The sequence below is a fragment of the Pongo pygmaeus genome, chromosome 3, assembly GCF_028885625.2.
Source record: "Pongo pygmaeus isolate AG05252 chromosome 3, NHGRI_mPonPyg2-v2.0_pri, whole genome shotgun sequence".
Lineage (NCBI taxonomy): Eukaryota > Metazoa > Chordata > Mammalia > Primates > Hominidae > Pongo > Pongo pygmaeus.
This window is the reverse complement of record NC_072376.2, coordinates 81,881,464-81,902,094: the sequence shown is the minus strand read 5'-3', so window position 1 is coordinate 81,902,094 and position 20,631 is coordinate 81,881,464. Positions and strand designations below refer to the sequence as shown.

The following is a 20,631-nucleotide window of genomic DNA, read 5'->3' as shown; positions in this document are numbered from 1 at the left end:
CCTAACTTCCAGTTTTTCACCCAGTTTTTTGCTTTTGCATATGGATCCCTACTGGTGCAGATTCACTTTCAGTCTTCTCCCACCAGTGCACAGTAACCTGCAGTCTACCCCTGCTACCCTGTGATCAAGTGTTTGCCAGTGACTGCTCCATCACTACATAAGTGCCTCTGGCTCCCTGCTTCCCTGTTGGATTACACTCTCTCATGTCATCTCCAATGCTCCACTGAAGCACTTTTGCCAGCATCTCTGACTGGAATATTGTTGCCAGTAAACTGGGAACACATCAGCACCTCTGGTAGAGCAGGTGCTTGACCTCAAGGGGCCAGAGAACAAAGCAAAGGTTCTCGTTCTAGCCCCCTAGAGACAGAGCACATAGCCCTGGAGTGCTGAATTAAGCCTTGGTCCCCTAAAAGCATCCAAAAAGGAAAACAATCTAATAAACCCAAATTTCCACTACAGTCAAAACCTCAAGGGCAACAAAGAATGTAAAAGCAAAAAGCACCATCCAAAGAAAAGGAATTTCAAAGATTAAAGAAACATTAGCTGTCACAGATGAGAAAGAAACAGCTCAAGAATTCTGGCAACTCTAAAAGCCAGAGTGTCTTTTTTGCCTGCAAATGACCTAACTAGCTTGCCAGCAATGGTTCTTAACCAGATTGAAATTGTTGAAATGACAGACATATAATTCAGAACCTAGATGTCAAGGAAACTCAATGAAATATAGAAAAAGTTTGAAACCCAATCCAAGGAAAACAGTAAAACTGATAAAGAGCTGAAAGAAAACATAGACTCGTTGAGAAAGAACAAAACTGAACTTCTGGAAATAAAAAATGCACTAAAGGAATTTCATAATACAATGGGAAACATTAATAATAGAATAGACCAAGCTAAGAAAAGAATATCAGAGACGGAAATCTGTTCCTTTGAATCAACACAGGCAGACAAAAATTTTAAAAAGGATATAAAAAATGAACAAAACCTCCAAGAAATATGGGATTATATAGACACCAAACCTGTGACTCACTGGAATTTCTAAAAGAGATAGAGAGAGGCAATATAACTTGGAAAACATATCTGAGGATATTGTCAATAAAAATTTTCTCAACCTTGATGGAGAAGTCAACATGCAAATTCAGAAAATTAAGAGAACCCCAAGAAGATATTACATAAGACAACAATTTCCAAAATATAGAGTGAAAGAGGATCGCCAAGGTCCATGTGAAATAAGAAATCTTAAAGACAGCTAGCAAAAGCGGCAGGTCATGTACAAAGGAAACCTCACCAGGCTAGCAGTGGACTATTCGGCAGAAATCTTAGAAGTCAGAAGAGATTGAGGGCCCATATTCTGTATTCCTAAAGAAAGGAAATTCCAACCAAGAATGTCATATCCAGTCAAACTGCTTCATAAGTGATGAACAAATAAAATCCTTTCCAGAAAAGGAAATACTAAAGGAATTCATTCTCATCAGACTTGCCTTCCTAGAGGTCCTTAAGGGAGTGCTAAACATGGAATCAAAAGACATGCCAGCTACCACAAAAACATACCTAAATACACAGAACATTAACACTATAAATCAATTACATAATCAAGTCTACATAATAACCATCAAACAGCACAATTACAGGATCAAATCTTCACATATGAATTTTGATCTGGAATACAAATGGGCTAAATGAGCTACTTAAAAGGTACAGACTGGCAAGTTGGATAAAGAAGCAAGACCCAACTCTGCTGTCTTCAACTTCAAGAGACTCATCTCACATGCAACAACACCCATAGTCTCAAAGTAAAGGGATGGAGAAATATATATCAAGCAAATAGAGAACAACAACAACAACAAAGCAGGAGTTGCTATTTTTTTCAGACAAAAGAGACTTTAAACCAACAATCAAAAGGACAAAGAATAATATTATACAATGATAAAAGGTTCAATTCAACAAGAAGATGTAACTATTCTAAATACATATGCACCCAACTTTAGAGCATCTAAATTCATAAAACAAGTCCTTATAGACCTACAAATATACTTACATAACCACATAATATTAGTGAAAAACTTCAACACCACACTGACAGTGTCAGATCATCAAGGCAAGACACTCAGGACTTAAACTCGACACTTGACTAAATGTACCTAACAGACATCTACTCAACAACAGAATATACATTCTTCTCATCTGCAGATGGCACATATTGTATGATTGACCACATGCTTTACTCAGCCATAAAGCAATTCTCAATAAATACAAGAAAACCAAAATCATACCAACCATACTCTCGGGCCACAGCATAATAGAAATATAAATTAATGCCAAAAAGCCCTATCAAAACCCTACAATTACACGGAAGTTAAATGACCTGCCCCTGAAACAGTGTAAATAATGAAATTAAGGCAGAAAGTTTTTAAAAAGTCTTTGAAACAAATGAAAACAGAGATACAAAGACACAACATATCAGAATCTTTGAGACACAGCTAAAGCAGCACTAAGAAAGTTTATAGTGCTAAATACCTACACCAAGAAGTTAGAAAGGTCTCACATTAACAACCTAACATTGCACCTAGAGGAACCGGGAAAATAAGAGCAAACCAATACCAAAAGTAGCAGAAGAAAAGAAATAACCAAAATCAGAGCAGAACTGATAGAAATTGAGATGTGAAAATCCAGACAAAAAAATCAACAAAAACAAAAGTTTGTTTTTTGAAAGAATAAATAACATGTACCACCAGCCAGATTCACAAAGAATAAAAGAGAGAAGATTCAAATAAACACAAGCAAGAATAACCACCAACACCACAAAAATACAAGGAACCTGCAGAGACTTCTAGGAACACCTTTATGCCTGCTATCTAGAACACCTAGAAGGAAAGGGATACATTTTTGGAAAAATACAACCTCCTAATGATGGCAGCGGCGGGGAGTCCAGAGTGGCTGCTGCCATCACATCGGCTGCAGTGGGGAGACATGGGTGGTGGTGGCAGGAGCGGCTACAGGAATAGCAAAGGCGGCAGTGGGACCCCTGTGCCCCATGACCCCATGGCAGCCTACTGCACCACCCTTACCTTTGCATGGCCAGGCAGGACCCACTTCCAGGCCCAGAGCCTCCACTGTGTCGGGTTCCTTTGTACAAAGTTGACCAGGGCCGCTGCGCCTCCACTGCGGGGAAACACAGACAGGAGGCAGTCAGTCCCTAGAGTCCACCCCGGGACTCCCCCGAGACCCTGCTGCCCTGTTATCACCCTGCTGCCGCGATGAGGCCGCGCCAAGTCATCCGCCGATGGGAGAGCAGCGTGGTTAGACATGGAGGGAAGGGCATAGAGGGGTTCCAAGGCAGAGCTGGGCCCAGGGTGGTGCCCTGCTCCACGAAGCCAGCGGGAGCAGAGAGCAGGCAGGACCCCCACCCTCCTGGGCACAGCTGCAGCAGCCCAAGTAATGTCTGTGGACCCAGGGCTCCCTGTGCTTTTGGGGGCCAGGAGCAAGCAGGCAGGAGCACTGCCTTCCTGGGAGCATCTGCAGCCACCCATGCGCAGCTGTTGATCCCAGCATTTCTGCAATCTAGGAGGCCAAGGAAGGCCCCCACCTTGTTCCCACAGGCTCAGAGGTGTCTGCTCCCACTATCTGGCCACTACCCGCTCGCGGAACACACTCCAGTCTCGGAGCATGGTTGACACCAAGCCCGGGTGCTGTCATAGCCCTGTTGGATGTGTGCACACTTGGGACAGCTCTGACACACCAGCCCCCTGCCACCTCGGTCCCCTCTGGACTTTGGGCACCCAAGACACACGAGGAAAGTCGAGGGACTGCTGAGGGCAGGTCAAAGCTGGTCTGCAGGCAACCCTTGGCAGTAACAGCCTTGGTGCTATGAAGTGTGGCAGGTGGTAGACAGGCTCCTGGGCAGAACGGGGTGGGTCCCGGGTGAAGCCCACCTTCAAACTGGGGAGGGCCTGAAGCCTAGGAGCTGGGCTGCTGGTCCTGTGGACTGGAATGGGAACTTGTGGTGCTTTTTCTGGGCCCACCTATGGTTGCCCATGGGCCAATGGGACTGCTCTTCTTCCCCTCTGAGGCCCATAAAACGTCCTAGACTCAGACCAGAAGAGAGGATGGGAGGACCAGCTACAGAGAGAAGCTACTCACCCCAGGGTATCCTCTTTGCTGAGGGCTGAACACTCATCCGGAAACCCTGACTACCATGCTCAATAAAGCTCCTCTTCATCTTGCTCACCCTCTATTTGTTTGTATACCTCAGTCTTCCTGGATGCAGGACAAGAACTTGAGACCTGCCGCATGGCAGAACTGAAAGAGCTATAACACAAACAGGCCTCAAACACACACCTTGCTCGCCACCTTGTGTGCGACAAGAAAGAAGAGAGAAAGAGAGAAGAGCTGTGGCCCTTCAAGGATCCCAGACCTAGAAGCTCCCTGAGCCAGGGCTGTGACATCCTCTTTAGGGCTCTGTGGTTCCTGGTGTCTCCAAGCTTCTGGGTGCCACTGTGTTCCCCGGTATCAGCTGTGGAAGTTGTTTATGGTGTGCCTGGTCCAGCTGCAGCCTGGCAGAAAGCTGAGGCCATGAGGCTGGGGCCATGCTGGTGCCTGGAGCTGCCCACCCCACTGCAGCTGGCAGGCCAGGCTCTGCGCAGTGGCCAGACTACAGGCTTGCTCACACACCCATTGCTGCTCCACACCTGGCTCGCCCTCGGCAGGCATGAGATCCAGGGTGGTAGCATAAGCCAAGTGCAGCCTGCAAGGCTGAGTGATCGGAACGAGCCCAGAGGGCCAGAGCAAACCTTGGACAAAGGCGCCACTGGCCACAGAGGTTTCTGGCTGGTGAAGCAAAACCCCAAGGATCTCATAGCACTAGGATTGAAACCCCCATAAATTTAAATCATAAACAGAACAATAGCCAGTCCTGAAAATGAATTAGTAATAACAAACCTACTAATCTATCAAACCCTTGGGCCAGACAGATTCACAGCTGAATTCTATCAGATGTACAAAAAAGAACGAATACCAATCCTACTAAAATTATTTCAAAAAGTCAAGGAAGAAGGACTCCTCACAACTCATTCTATGAGGACATCAGCATTCTCATACCAAAACCTGGAAGAGGCACAACAAAAAAGAAAACTTCAGGCCAATATTCCTCATCGACATAGATGCTAAAATCCTCAACAAAATACTAGCGAACTGAATCCAGGAGTAAATCAAAAATCTAATCCATCATGATCAAGTATGCTTTATTCCCAGAATGCAAAGTTAGCTCAATACATGCAAATTAATAGGTATGATTCATACAGAAAGTACTAAAAACAAAAACCACAAAATCATTTCAACAAATTAAAAAAAATGCTTTTGATAAAATTTAACATCCTTTCATATTAAAAACCTTCAGTAAACTAGGTATTGAAGGACCATACCTCAAAATAATAAGAGCAGTCTATGACAAACCAACACACTGAACAGGAAAAAGTTAAAAGCATTCCCCATGAGCACTGGAACAAAACAAGGATGCCCACTTTCATCACTCTTTCTCAACATAGTACAGGAAGATCCAGCCAAAGCAATCAGACAAAAGAAAGAAATAAAAGGCATGCAAATAGAAAGAGAGGAAGTCACATTATTTCTCTTCATAGTCAATGATTCTTTAGCTAGAAAACTCCACAGTTTCTGCCCAAAAGCTCCTAAAACTATTAAGCAACTTCAGCAAACTTTCAGGATACAAAATCAGTGTATAAAAATCAGTAGCATTTCTATACACCAATAATGTCCAACCTGAGAGCCAAATCAAAACGTAATCTCATTCACAATAGTCACAAAAAAATAAAATACTAGGAATATAGCTAATCAAAGAGGTAAAAGATCTCTACAATTACAAAACATGGCTAAAACAAAGTAGAAATGACAAAAATTAATGGAAGAACATTTCATGCCCATGTACAGGAAGAACCAATATTGTTAAGATGACCATACTGCCCAAAGAAATTTACAGATTCAATGTTATTCCTATCAAATTACTAATTACATTCTTCACATAACTAGAAAAAAAGCTATTTTAAAATTCATATGGAACAAAAAAGAACCCAAATAGCTAAGGAAACCACAAGCAAAAAGAACAAAGCCAGTGGCATCACAATATCCAACTTTATACTGCAAGGCTGCAGTAACCAACACAGCATGGTACTGGTACAAAAACAGACATATATACCAATGGAACATGTTAGAGAGCCTAGAAATAAAGATGCACACCTACCTACAACCTGCTGATCTTCAACAAAGTTGACAATAATAAGCAATGAAGAAATAACTCTATTCAATCAATGATGCTGTGATAAATGACTAGTAGTATGAAGAAAATTGAAACTGGAGCCTTTATTACCATATACAAAAAAATTAACTGAAGATTGATTAAAGGCTTGAATATATTACCAAAAACTATAAAAACCCAGAAGAAAATTTAGAAAATATCATTCTCGATATAGGCTTTGAAAAAGGTTTCATGATTAAGTCTCTAAAGGCGATTGCAACAAAAACCAAAATGTTGAAGAGGGACCTAATTAAATTAAATAGTTTCTGCATAGAAAATGCGAGAGAATATTTACAAACTATAAATCTGACAAAGATCTAATATACAGAATTATAAGGAACTTAAATCAATGAGCAGAAAACAACCCAATTAAAAACTGGCAAAAGACATGAACAGCACTTTTAAAAATAAGGCAATTAAAACAGAATTACCATGAATCCCAGCAATCCCATTACTGAGTAGTTACCTGAAGGAATATAAATTGTTCTACCAAGAAGACACATGTATTTGTATGTTCATCATAGCACTAGTCACAATAGCAAAGGAATCAACCTAGATGCCTAATATGGTTTTGTTCTGTGTCTCTACCCAAATCTCACCTTGAATTGTAATAATCCTCATGTGACAAGGGCAGGACCAGGTGGAGGTAATTGAATCATTGGGTTGGTTTCCCTGTGCTGTTATCATGATAGTGAGTGAGTTCTCACAAGATCTGATAGTTTTATAAGTGCCTGGCATTTCCCTTGCTAAAACTCCCTCTGTCCTGCCACCCTATAAAGAAGATACCTGCTTCTCCTTTGCCTTCCACCATGATTGTAAGTTTCCTGGGGCCTCGCAAGCAATAGGAAACTGTGAGTCAACTAAACTTCTTTCCTTTATAAATAATCCATTCTCAGGCAGTTCTTTATAGCAGTGTGAGAATGAACTAATACAGTAAATTGGTACTGAGGTAGTGGGCCACTACTATTAAACATACCAGAAAATCTGGAAGTGACTTTGGAACTGGGTAATAGGCTGAGGTTGGAACAGTTTGAAGGACTCAGAAGATGACAGGAAAATGTGGGAAAGTTTGGAACTTCCTAGAGACTTGGAGGGCTCAGAACACTGGAAGATGTGGAAAAGTTTGGAACTTCCTAGAAAATTAGTGAATGGTTTTGACCAAAATGCTGATAGTGATATGTACAATGAAGTCCAGGCTGAGGTGGTCTTAGATGGAGAAGAGGAACTTGTTGGGAACTGGAGTAAAGGTCACTCTTGCTATGCTTTATCAAAGAGACTGGCAGCATTTTGCCTCTGCCCTAGAGATCAGTGGAACTTTGAAATTTCTAAGTGGCAAAGCATTCAACAGAAAGCAGAGCATAAAAGTTTGAAAAATTTGCAGCCTGATGATGCAGTAGAAAAGAAAAACCTATTTTCTGGGGAGAAATTCAAGCCAGTTGACTGCAGAAATTTGCATAAGTAACAAGAAGCCAAATGCTAATCACCTGGACAATGTGGTAAAGGTCTCCAAGGCATGTCAGAGACCTTTGCAGTAGCCCCTCCCATCACAGGCCCAGAGGCCTAGGAAGAAAAAATGTTTTCACAGGCTAGACCCAGGGCCCTCCTGCTATGTGCAGCCTAGGGACTTGGTGACCTGTGTTCCAGACCTTCCAACTGTGGCTAAAAGGGGCCAATGTACAGCTTGGGCCATGTGGATTCTGAGGGTGCAAGCCCCAAGCTTTGGCGGCTTCCACATGGTGTTGAGCTTGCGGGTGCACTGAAGTCAAGAATTGAGGTTTGGGAACCTCTGCCTAGATTTCAAACCATATGTGGAAACACCTGGATGTCCAGGCAGAGGTGTGCTTCATGGGTGGAGCTCTCATGGAGAACCTCTGGTAGGGCAGTGCAGAAGGGAAATGTGGGAGTGCAGCCCCCCACACAGAGTCCCTACTGGGGCATCACCTAGTGGAGCTGTGAGAAGAGGGCAACCATCCCCCAGACCCTAGAATAGTGGATCCACTGAGAGTTGCACTGTGCACTTGGAAAAGCTGTACATATTCAACACCATCTGTGAAAGCAGCCAGGAGAGGGGCTGTACCTTGCAAAGCCATAGGGGTGGAGCTGACCAAGGTCATGGGAGCCTACCTCTTACATCAGCCTAATCTGGATGTGAGACATGGAGTCAAAGGAGATCATTTTGGAACTTTAAGGTTTAATGACTGCCCCATTGGATTTGTCTTGAATGGATCCTCTAGCCCCTTTTGTTTCAACCATTTTTTTCCCATTTGGAATGGGTGTCTATACCCAATGCCTGTACCCGCATTGTATCTAGTAAGTAATAACTGACTTTCAATTTTATATGCTCATAGGCAGAAGGGACTTGCCTTATTTCAGATAAGACTTTGGACTTGGACTTTTGGGTTAATGCTGGATTAATTTAAGACTTTGGGGGACTGTTGGAAGCACATAATTGTGTTTTGAAATGTGAGGACATGAGATATGGGAGGCACCAGGGCAGAATGATATGGTTTGGCTCTGTGTTCCCACCCAAATCTCATCTTGAATTGTAATAATCCCCATGTGTCATGGGAGGGAACAGGTGCAGGTAATTGGATCATGAGGGCAGTTTCCCTCATGATGTTCTCACGATAGTGAGTGAGTTCTCAGAAGACCTGATGGTTTTATAAGTGTCTGGTGTTTCCCCTGCTTGGACTGACTCCATCCTGTCACCCTGTGAAGAAGGTGCCTGCTTCTCTTTTGCTTCTGCCATGATTGTAAGTTTCCTGAGGCTTCTCCAGCAATGCAGAACTGTGAGTCAATTAAATCTCTTTCCTTTATAAATTATCTAGTCTCACACAGTTCTTTATAGCAGAGTGAAAACTTATTAATACAATCCCCATTAATGGTGGAGCACATAAAGAAAATGTGGTGTGTATATACCACGGAATACTACACAGCCATAAGGAAAAGGAAATCATGTTTTCTGCAGCAACATGGATGCAGCTGGAGGCCATTATTCTAAGCAAATTAATTTAGGAGCAGAAAATCAAATACCATATATTCTCACTTACGCATGGAAGGTAAACCTTGAGTATACGTGGACACAAAGATGGGAGCAATAGACACCAGGGTATAATTGAGCATGAAGGGTGGTAGGAGGGTACAATTCAAAAAACTGCCTATCAGGTAATATGCTCACTACCTGGGTGACGAAATCATTTGTACACAAAACCCCAGTGACAGACAAATATGCAACAAATCTGTACATGCACCCACTGGACCTAAAAGTTAAAAATAATAAATAAATAAATAAAGACATTATTGGCATTTTAGGACTTATATGTACCACGTTATTTGTTTATTCTTTTTGTATCTCATTTCTTTTCTTTTTCTTCCTTTCCTTTGTTGTACCTAAACATTTTGGAGTTCATTTTTGTTTATTTATAATATTTTTGAATATATTTTTGTATAGTTTTCTTAGTGACTGCTTTAGCTATTGCCATAAATACACATAACTCATCACAGTCTAATGGTGTCAACATTTTCTCACTTTAAGTGAAGTGTAAGTACCTTACTTCCATTTAGGCCCCTTTACTATCTCCGTATTTTCAACACAATGGTCCCAAGTGATCCTGTACATAAACTGAACACCACATCAGATAATGTAACTTTTGCCTCAATTGTAAAATATGACTTAAGAAATGCATTGGGTGAGTGATTAGCTATTATGTTTACTTCTATTTTTACCCATTCTCTTTTTCTTTTTCCTTTCTAAAGTTTTCATCTTTCTACTGTCATTTTCTTTCTGTTTGGAGAACTTCCCTTAGCTATTTCATAAGACAGGTCTGCTAGCAATTGATTCTCTTAGTTTTCCTTTTTCTGAGAATGTCTTTTTCCCCTTCTTGACTGAGAACAGTTTTACTGGATACAGGATTTGGAATTGACAATATATTACTTTCTGCACTTGAAAAACTACTGTGCTATTTCCCTTTGGCCTTCATGGTTTTAGATGAGAAACTTGTCATTTGAATTGGTGATCTTTATTATGCAATGTGCTGTATATCTGGCTTTTTTTCTAAGAGTTTTATTCATCTTTAAATTTTAGAAGTATTTTTATGATGTTTCTTGACATAGTTTTTTTTTTCCCTTTTTTGAGTTCACACAACTTCTTAGATATATTGATTTATTTATTTCAACATTTATGGGAAGTTTTGGGTCACCAATTCTCCAAATACTGTTTCAGTTCCTTACTCGTCCACCTATCATTGCGTAACTCTAAATATACAAATGTTAGGCCTTTTGTTATTGTCCCACAGGTTCCTAAGGTTCTCTTTATTGTCTTTATTCTATTTTCTCTGTGTTGTTAACATTGAGTAAATTCTATTGATATACCTTTATATTCGCTGATTCTGTCCTCTAACATTGCCATTACACTATTCGGTCCATCTAGTGATTTATTTATTTATTTCAGTTATTATACATTGCAGATCTATAATTTCCATATATTTAACTTTACAAATATAACTCAAATTTATTTTCTATTTTTTCATTTGTTTTACATTTTTTTTCAATTTTTAACTTTTGTGGGTATACCATATGTATATATATTTGTGTGAATAGGAGCCTCATAACTCATACTGGTACCTTATCCCACTGTGGCTGAGCTGGTATCCAAGATGTAAGACGAAGTCCTCTTTGCTCTTCCCTCTCCTCTGCTCAAGTGGAAAGTAGGGATCTCTTTTGAATCCACCAACTGTGCAGCCTGGAGTTTGGGGAAGGGTGGCACAAGCAGTCCCTTAGTCTTGTATGTCTCAGTGTGTCTTGTAACCTCCAAGTCCACTGGCTCTGAGGCCATCTCAGCACTAGAACATGTCTAGAAGCATGTGGTCTAGACTGTCTTTCAAGTTTATTTACAGGTGCAGAGCACTTTAGCCTATGGTGGTGAGGCTTGCTGGAACTCATATTTCTACCACTGGGATGTGTGATTCCCCTCTAGATAGGACTGGTCTATATGCTTCCTTCATGGAAGGCTGTCAGCTGAGTTCAGTCTAGTTTTGCTTTCCACTGTGACAGGGCAGCACTGAGTTCAATGCAATGTCTCATAATTGCTGTGCTCTCCCTCTCCCAAGTGCACAGGTTCTCACCATGCCACACAGCTGCTACCAAGGGATGGGGGAGGCGTGGAAATAGCAATTCTAAGACGGTCTTTCCTATCATCTTCAGTGGCTGTTTTAGTGATATGAAGTTAAAACTAGGTACTGTGAGTGTTCACCTGATTTTTGGTTCTTATGAAGGTACTTTCTCTGTGTAGGTAGTTGGCAAATTTGATATTCCTTTTGAGGTGTGGGGGATGATTGGTCCACCCTCCAAGACAACTTTTAATGGAATGTTGACGCTGTTTTATGATAGCTACTTTAAATCTTTGTCAGATAATTTAACATTTGATTCACCTGTTTTGTTTTTCTTGCTTGATTTCTGGGGCTGCTGGACATACTGTACCATCCCTGCTGATGCCACATAAAAGGGGTATAAGGTACTTTCCTGGACTTCCTGCTCTTGTTAGCTGACTTTTTGAAAACTGGAGAGAAGCCTTGGGGCCTGGGAGAAACAGGGCTTCTCTGATGTCATCACTGTGAATGGGTGGGACTGCCCATGAAGCCCCATTTATATCGCAGGAGTTTGAATGGCCCAGTACTTCATTGCCATTACTGGCAGTGAGTTAGTTCACCTACAGAGAACCGGGTGTGGAGCAGAGTTTGGAATTCTCCACTATGTGTCTGTTGGGCTTCCTCTTTCCTAATCCTTTGACCAGGAAGAGTAGGTTTTTCTAGATATTTTTTTTGTTTCGTGTATGCCTGTAAATGGTTCCAGGTAACAGTCTTTTTTGCTGCCCAATCCAAGAGGGCATAGGAGATAAAAAGGACACTTAGGAGGAACTCACCACATTGGCATTACTCAGCTCTTTATCCAGTATGCTTTTAGAGTTCTTGTATCATTGTATGTTGAATAATTTCCAGGGCTTTAGTGACATTAAGAATAGAAAAGCCTGGGCACGGTGGCTCATGCCTGTAATCCCAGCACTTTGGGAGGCCGAGGAGGGCGGATCATGAGCTCAGGAGATCAAGACCATCCTGGCTAACATGGTGAAACCCCGTCTCTACTAAAAATACAAAAAATTAGCCAGGCGTGGTGGCGGGCGCCTGTAGTCACAGCTACCCCAGAGGCTGAGGCAGGAGGATGGCCTGAACCTGGGAGGCAGAGCTTGCAGTGAGCTGAGATCGCACCACTGCACTCCAGCCTGGGCGACAGAGCAAAGCTCCATCTCAAAAAAAAAAAAAAAAAGAGTAGGGAAGTAGAAAATAGTGAGTTTATACCTTCTAGTTTCTGAACTGGATGCCCCCAAACTTATTTTAATGCCTTTAATATCTTTATCTTCTTTTCCTTTCTATATATTTTTATCAGCACTTAATATTTTTCTAGGTATTTCACTGGTAGAAGTGAAAAGTGAAAACTTTTATTTTTTTTCCCACAATTTTGTTATTTTCAATTTGCTAGTATCCTCTTTAGTCACAGTGTCATTTTCTTGATAATGTGTGTTCTAGGACCTTGCGGATCTTCCAGAAGCCACAGTGGTCTATTTGTGCTTCACAGTGTCAAGTGACCAGAAACTGAAATCTTTGTTTCAAAACCTCTATAGCTCAATGGTTCTAATCTCAAAAATGCATTGCTGTATTGAAAATCACTTAAATTGATTCTATATTTTAGCTGTTAATAGAAGGGCCTCTTTGGCCCACAATTTCTATTTGAAAAAGTACTCTGCTATCTTACATGCATATAGGTTAATTTTTTCCTAAACAAAGTGTCTTTATCTTATTTTTTTCTCCTACCCCCACCCCCCACTGCAGATGATTTATCTGGCTCGTAATGCCAAGGATGTTTCAGTCTCATATTACCATTTCGACTTAATGAATAATTTACAACCTTTTCCTGGTACCTGGGAAGAATATCTGGAGAAATTCTTAACTGGAAAAGGTATGTGGACTTTATCTTAAAATTGATAAGTATTTTTTATTTTAATAATACTATTAACAATAACTTTTATGACTTTCAAAATACTTATTTTTTCAATCTAGTGAAAAGTATGTTCAAATATTATCTAAAAAACTAAATCTAATGCATCTAATATTTTTACTATGACCTTCAATTTATAAAACTAGTATTAATCATTGGCATAGAAAAGTATTCTATAATCTGTTCTCGGTTGCTAGAAATCCATTTTAGTCTCTCCTCGCAATAGACATTGTTTAACTTGCTTAAGCAATTAGTTAGATCTGTTAATGCATATGTCATATTTATAGTACTTAGGTAAATAGTTGATATGAGTACTTTGTAAGATAATAGTTTTCTTCTTTATGAGACTAAGTATAACTTTTTAGAGGTATTTTTGTCTGAAATGCTTTCTTTGTACTTGACATTAAAAAATATCTGATGTTTATATATCCATAAATAGCTAATTTTACTTTTTAAGATTGTCCTCATATTCTCAGTTCCTTTGGTTACTAAATTCCACAAAATGTTTTCACAATTTGATTTACTATTCAGACAGAAATATTTAATTTAATGAATGTTTATGAAAATAGACTTTTATCTGGTTTTAGTGGCCTATGGTTCCTGGTTTACTCATGTTAAAAACTGGTGGAAGAAAAAGGAAGAACACCCAATACTTTTTTTGTACTATAAAGATATGAAAGAGGTAAAACGGTAGTTATGGATTCTGGATAATTTCCCCACTGCATCATGCTGTAAACGGATTGATATTTGCTTTCCAACTTAGTCTATCGAGTCCAAAATGATGATTGCTTTGCCCATCCACCATGTGTTTTTACCCAAATCTTGCTATAATTAATGAGTTTCTAATTGTGAAAACAATTATTTATTTTTATTCCTCTTATTTCTTAGCCACTGCATTATATCTGACCACTCTTTCTTCTGCAATTATTTCCTATATTTACCAGGATATCACATGCTTATGGTTATCCTTAGATATCTACTCATTAATATTTTAACATTGTTTTTAAAAATTGTTTGCTATATTTGAGTTACCCCTTCCACGCTTATTGTTTTCACAACTATTTATGTGCTAATCATCCCTTATCTGTTCCTGCATTTTCACTTCTACCTCGGTTTTCTAGCCCATGCTTGTATTAAATTTAACATGCTCAAAACTAAACTTATTTTCTTTCTCTCCAACATGTAATATTTTTACTATTTTGTTCTCTCTCAACAATAAAAGTCATTCTTACTGTCTTTGTTTCCTATATTTTGCACATTCAATTGGTTCAGATAGTGTACCTATTGTATCTTTCAAAGGATTCCCTCCTTTACTTCCTTACTACCTCACTCTTAGTGTGGAAACTTGTAATCATCTATCTAGTATGAAGTAGTATTAATTAAATACAACTACAAATTTTCATGCCACATTATGGAACTCTTCTACTTCAATTGGCCAAATACGCACAGACATACACACAACAGGAAAACATGTTGAAATTAGTTCCTTACTTATAAAAGCCCGAACATACAAATTAGAATACTTTCAGATCTACAATGAAAATTCCAAAGTTTGTCTTCTTTGTAACTACATCCCAGTACTTAATACAGTCCATACAACATAAACAGGGGCTCAAGGTTACTTGCATGGATCATTGATTGTTTCAATAAATAAATGAGTGAGTGGTAATATCCAAAACTTTAATGGCATTAATCCTACTTTACATAACACAGAAATTTGGCCCCATGTGAAATATTACTTGCTTTAGGTAGTTTTGAGAAACTCCCAGGGGTTTCTCGTACCTTAGCACAAAGAATCCTCTGAGATTTTATTCACTGCCCAAGTTTTCATTCTCCATCACAGTTGTCCACATCCCATAAAGAATCTGTGATCTATGTCTTATCATTGTCCCTTTACACAGGGTTTGAGAGTATTAATGTTAATTTGCTCATACCACACAGCTGCAAAACCTTGCATGGTTTATGAAACTACTGTAACAAAGTGATATGTCTCTTGAGAGCTTGTTTAGCCAGAGATAAGTTATAAATTCTTCATAAGAGAGAAAATTATTCCAGCTCTCTAACAAATATCTCTCTTCATGTTTTGGACAGCAGAGCAGCACTTAAAAGCTATATGAAAATAATAATTTTAGCTTCTGGCAATAGTCCCTTTTCTCCATAAGACTAAGAAATACATTCTCTCTGTTTGGCTGTTATTCAAATTCCAAATCAACCATTCCACTGTTTCCCACATAACATTTGAGACCATTTCTGTCTTTATTTAGCTAAAATGCTTTATTCAAATAAACTTATTCATTTTGATTTATAGTCTAACCGGTTACCTTTTTAAGCATATCCATATATTTACAATTTCCTTCAAACTTGCAACATACATTGCATTAACAGACAATATTTTTTTTCTACCATACAATCATTTGTAGATAATATTATAGAGAAGTTTAATGAAACAACAATAATGGAAGAAAATTATAGAATATACATCAATAATAAAATTTGAAAAAAAGTCCAGTAATTTACATCATGTTTATGAGTATCTACATAAATTCCTAATAAGTGAGGTAAAAGAATAACAGATCAGGGGAAGATTCAGCCAGAGCCAGGACTCTGCTTTAACTTCTACTGGTCTATAGAGCAACACAGAGGTTCCCAGCCTTTTGGGCACCAGGGACCGGATTTGTGGAAGAAAATTTTTCTATGAATAGGGTGCAAGGGGGCTGTATATGGATGGTTTCCAGATGAAACTGTTTCATTAGATCATTGGGCATTAGTTAGATTCTCATAAGGAGTGTGCAACTTAGATCCCTCACATACTCAATTCACAATAAGTTTCATTCTCCTATGAGAATCTAATGGCACCACTGATCTAACAGGAGGCAGAGCTCAGGCAGTAGTGGTTGCTCTTTCACCACTCATATCTTCCTGTGTGGCCCAGTTCCTAACAGGCCACTGATTGGTACTGATCTGCGGCCAGTGGGTTGGGGACCCCTGGACTACTGTCATCATTAATATTTTAGGATTAGCCAAATTATTCTCCAAATATTTTTGACCTCAAAAAGAAAATGTTCTCTATTTGCCTGTCCATCTATGTGTTTTCCTAGCACAACTACTATCTTTAATTTTGGGCTTCTCTCTGCTATCATCATGTCTGCTCTTTTACTCATTCTAACCACTGACACACCTTAAGTTCTGATCTTATTCTTCTGTCAGAGAGGACTGACACAGAAAATATAACAGATATTCTTGATTTTTAATATTTTATGATTAGTTTATTTAAAAATTGAGAAAAATAAACCCAAACAAATATGGATTTCGTATACTATTCAGAGTCAACATTTAAAAAAACAGATTATAAATGTTTCATAAATATTCACATTGTGTGAGTTACTTGTTTATTGTCTTGGGTTTTACCCACTAATAGAATCCAAAGGAGGAAATCAAGAAGATCATTAGATTTCTAGAGAAGAACCTGAATGATGAGATCTTGGATAGGATCATCCATCACACCTCATTTGAAGTGATGAAGGACAATCCTTTGGTAAATTATACACATCTACCAACTACAGTGATGGATCATAGCAAATCCCCTTTTATGCGTAAAGGTAAATATTTTGCTGGATTTAATTTCCCTTTTGTACTTTCTTATGAATTATCATGAGCTAAGGATTAGTTCTGTGGTCTCTACTAAGTTTCTTAGCCTGTTTAAGCTTTATAGGAAATGCCTACCACCAAAAGTTGCTGAGATTCAAAGTTATTAAATGAAACAATGCATGTAAAGCCATTACTGGAATACCTTGAATATATGATAAATATTTACTCTTCTGTTTACTACTGTGCTAAATGAGAGTGGTTTTGGCAATTCTGATGTGAGCAATTCCAAATTTCTCATTCTTACTCCCTTAAATCTTTGTCTAAGATGGCATAGATAAGCTTCCTTCCTTCTGCTCCTCAGTGAAATACTAATTTCACTTAGTACAGTACCATAGTCTTTAAAGTCCCCGTATCACTTAGAAAACCATGGTAATTGCATTAAAAATAATTCACCAAACGGAGAAACTGTTATTTGACCTTATAAGACATTTTAGCCCTCTGCAAATACTGTCTAAACTATTAGTAACATAGAATCTAAATTTAACTTAGAAGAATATGGCATTTACTGTTAAAATACGTTACTTCCATTTAAGTAGTCTGTTTATTGTGGCTTATCACACATAATATATGTCAAAAATGTGTTAATAATAACAATACATTTAACAAATTACTAACTTAAATAACTTCGAGAAGTTATCCACTTAGTATATCCACTTAATAATGCCACGGTCTGTTTTCAATATCTTTGATTGAATTGGAGGGAGAGGGGTGGAATTTCAATTTATATGCTAGGAAGTAAGCATAACCTTAGGAATGTATTGTGCATATTAACATATGAAACAAAACCACCAATTTTGAGTAATATGATTAATTTTTTGAAAAGTTGTTTGTTAGCTTATTAAGGTAGCAAATAGTCCTTGTGTTTTCAAATTATGCTCTTTCTTTTCTAAAAACAATATATTTAACCTATTAAAAATAACTTCTAGAGTAAGAAAGCAAGTATATTTTTCATCAAAAATTGTATGCATTATAAGTTTGAGCAAAGAAGACTGATTTATATATATCTTATCTGTATGCTTATACACAGATGTAAATGTATGTGTATGGACAGTCATCCCTTATTACATGTGGGGGATTGGTTCCAGGAACTCTGCCTCTGAATATACTAGAACCTGCCTATATGAAAATTGGCACTCCAAATATGTGGGTGGGTTTCTCATACAAATACTGTATTTTTTATTGCTTTTAGTTGAAAAAAAACTGCATAGAAGTGAACCTGGCCAGCGCAAGTCTGTATTGTTCAAGGGTCAATTGTGTACATGCACATATATATTCTTTTTCCTGGTAGAAGAATCAGAAAATAAATCTTTATTAAACGTGGCAAATTCTCACTGTGATAGATACCTGAATATAATTTCCCAGCAATTTTATCTCAAATCATATGGAAATTGATGGCATTTCATGACATCTAATTATGATGTAGACATAAAGAAGACAAGCTCAGTATTTGGATTCTATGGCTTCTCCAACCTCAACAGAAAAAAAGCACTTGCTATTCTAATATTGAAGGCAGTCTTTACATCCCCTCTCTAGGGGGTTAAGAACATACTTTTGTGGTCAGATTGATCTGAGGTTTATCCAGGCTACGCTATTCCCTGAACCTATTATGCTGAATACATGAATTAACCTGCCAAAGCTCTGATTACATCACTGGCAAAATAGATAATATAATAAAACCCGTGGCAAAAGTTTCTGGGGAGGATTATGGTAAATGATATGTAAGCATTTAGGATATTTTCTCACAATAAATGATGCATACAGAAGTAAAAAGTATTATTAGTCTAAATAGTTTGACCTTCCTTCCTTCTGTCCTTCCTTCCTTCCTTCCTTCCCTGATGTATCCAGTAAACGTTTAGAGTACTCATTCATTAATTTGCATATAGAAAAACTTCTTCATGAATAACCATATACAGCACATATTCTTTAAAAGATTCAAAGGTAAATGATACATATCTTTGACTCAAGAAGCTCACAATGTAGTGCAAGGGGCATGTGCATGAATGAATGCTGAAAGAAGTTAAGTACGAACAAATGTGCCAGGCACACTGAATCTTGAAAGATGCCTTATTAGATAAATCAATGTTATTATTATGAGGGTGGGATAGATTATGTCCAATGTTTATTCATATGTCCTAAATTATAACAAACAGAAAAACCTGGCCTTTGGCCAGCATTTATCGAAAGTTCTTTTGTGAAGTAAATGTGTTTGTGTATATTATAAAATTTACATGCAGATCAGATCACTGGAATGATTTATATATAACTTTTAATTGCTTAAATCTGTGTTCTCCTCTGTTTTTAATGCATCCTTACGGATGCATTAGCCCCAAATGTTTATGTTGAACCCTTATTCAACCCTATGTTGAATTCCAGAGCTATTGACGTCTGGTGAACATAGAACAAAATGTAACAACTAGGGAAACAAGCATATCTATAGGAATGTTTTTCTTTTAAAAGACTGGGAAGTTTTATCAAATCACTGTGGATTAATATAGCTTGTAATTTAATATGATGTATTACTATTTCATAAAATAGTGAGATGTTTTTCTCTAAAAATACTGGCAGTACATTAAAAGTTTATTCATTTTCCAAAAACTTATTTATAAATACCCAAGTACGAGAGATTAAATTTAAATTTTTATCCTCAAAGATTTACTTTAAAGAACACGGTTCCAGGATGTTATATATTTGATATTAATGTTATTATTCCCACCTAAATTACAAATAAAGAACAAGCCTAGTGAATTTAGGAAAAACAACTATCATCTCCATATCATAGCATCCTTGTTTATAAATTCTAGGAAATGATACTTATCAACTTTTTATTTCACAGTTTTGCTGTGCTGATGACTAATTTTTTGTCTAGTTTCCAAAAGTTACTTTATGAAATAAAATATGCCTGACTATTGATCCAAGTGCTCAGTGATAATCTCATGACCCACGACCATTAGAAACAGTAAAATTATCACTCTTGGGAAACTATTGTAAAGCCCAGGAATTTAAACAAGAAAACTAGTCTTTCTCAGAATGCCTCTTCAAATGTCAGACTCTATTTAGTTATAAACCACCTTTCCAGATGGAAAAAATTATTCAATTTTTAAAAGGCTTAAAAATTTAAAGGTTAATACAATTTAAAGGCTGTTGGAATTCATTCAAATAAAAGGAAGGTCTTTCTTTAGGCCTTCTAACCTTTTCCTTTGGTATATACTGATTTCTTCTTATGGAAATATTTTATTCTTTCCTATGTTTTTTTATTTATCTTTAGGGACGGCTGGTGACTGGAAGAATTACTTCACCGTGGTCCAAAATGAGAAATTTGATGCTATTTATAAGACAGAAATGTCCAAAACTGTACTTCAATTCCGCACAGAGATTTAAAGTGTCTAAATCACAAATCTGAAGAAATAAGAGATTGTCTGCAGTTGATTGAAACGAGGGTAGTTACGAATTGATTTGGGCAATCAAATGAATTTATAAAGGAGAATAATATACTTTTAATATGTTGATTCTTTTCAATGTTATTAATCAGATCCCAGTTTTGTTCCTTTGATTCTGAGGTTCCAAATTCTCTAAGGCTAAAGTTCATTGTTAACTTTTTGCAACAAAGGAACAATGTAACCACAGGCTCTTCC

At 38.0% G+C, this 20,631-nt stretch overlaps 1 protein-coding gene across 1 annotated transcript in view; it reads left to right on the top strand.

The window, feature by feature from the left end:
* The window catches only part of LOC134739320 (sulfotransferase 1B1), a 28,357-nt gene extending 7,980 nt beyond the window's left edge, over positions 1-20,377 (top strand). The window contains exons 4-7 of the mRNA XM_063663144.1: positions 13,186-13,312; positions 13,939-14,033; positions 16,770-16,950; positions 20,265-20,377. Coding sequence (XP_063519214.1) covers positions 13,186-13,312; positions 13,939-14,033; positions 16,770-16,950; positions 20,265-20,377 — 516 coding nt within the window. The remainder of the gene's footprint in view (positions 1-13,185; positions 13,313-13,938; positions 14,034-16,769; positions 16,951-20,264) is intronic.
* The last annotated feature ends 254 nt before the right edge of the window (positions 20,378-20,631 follow it).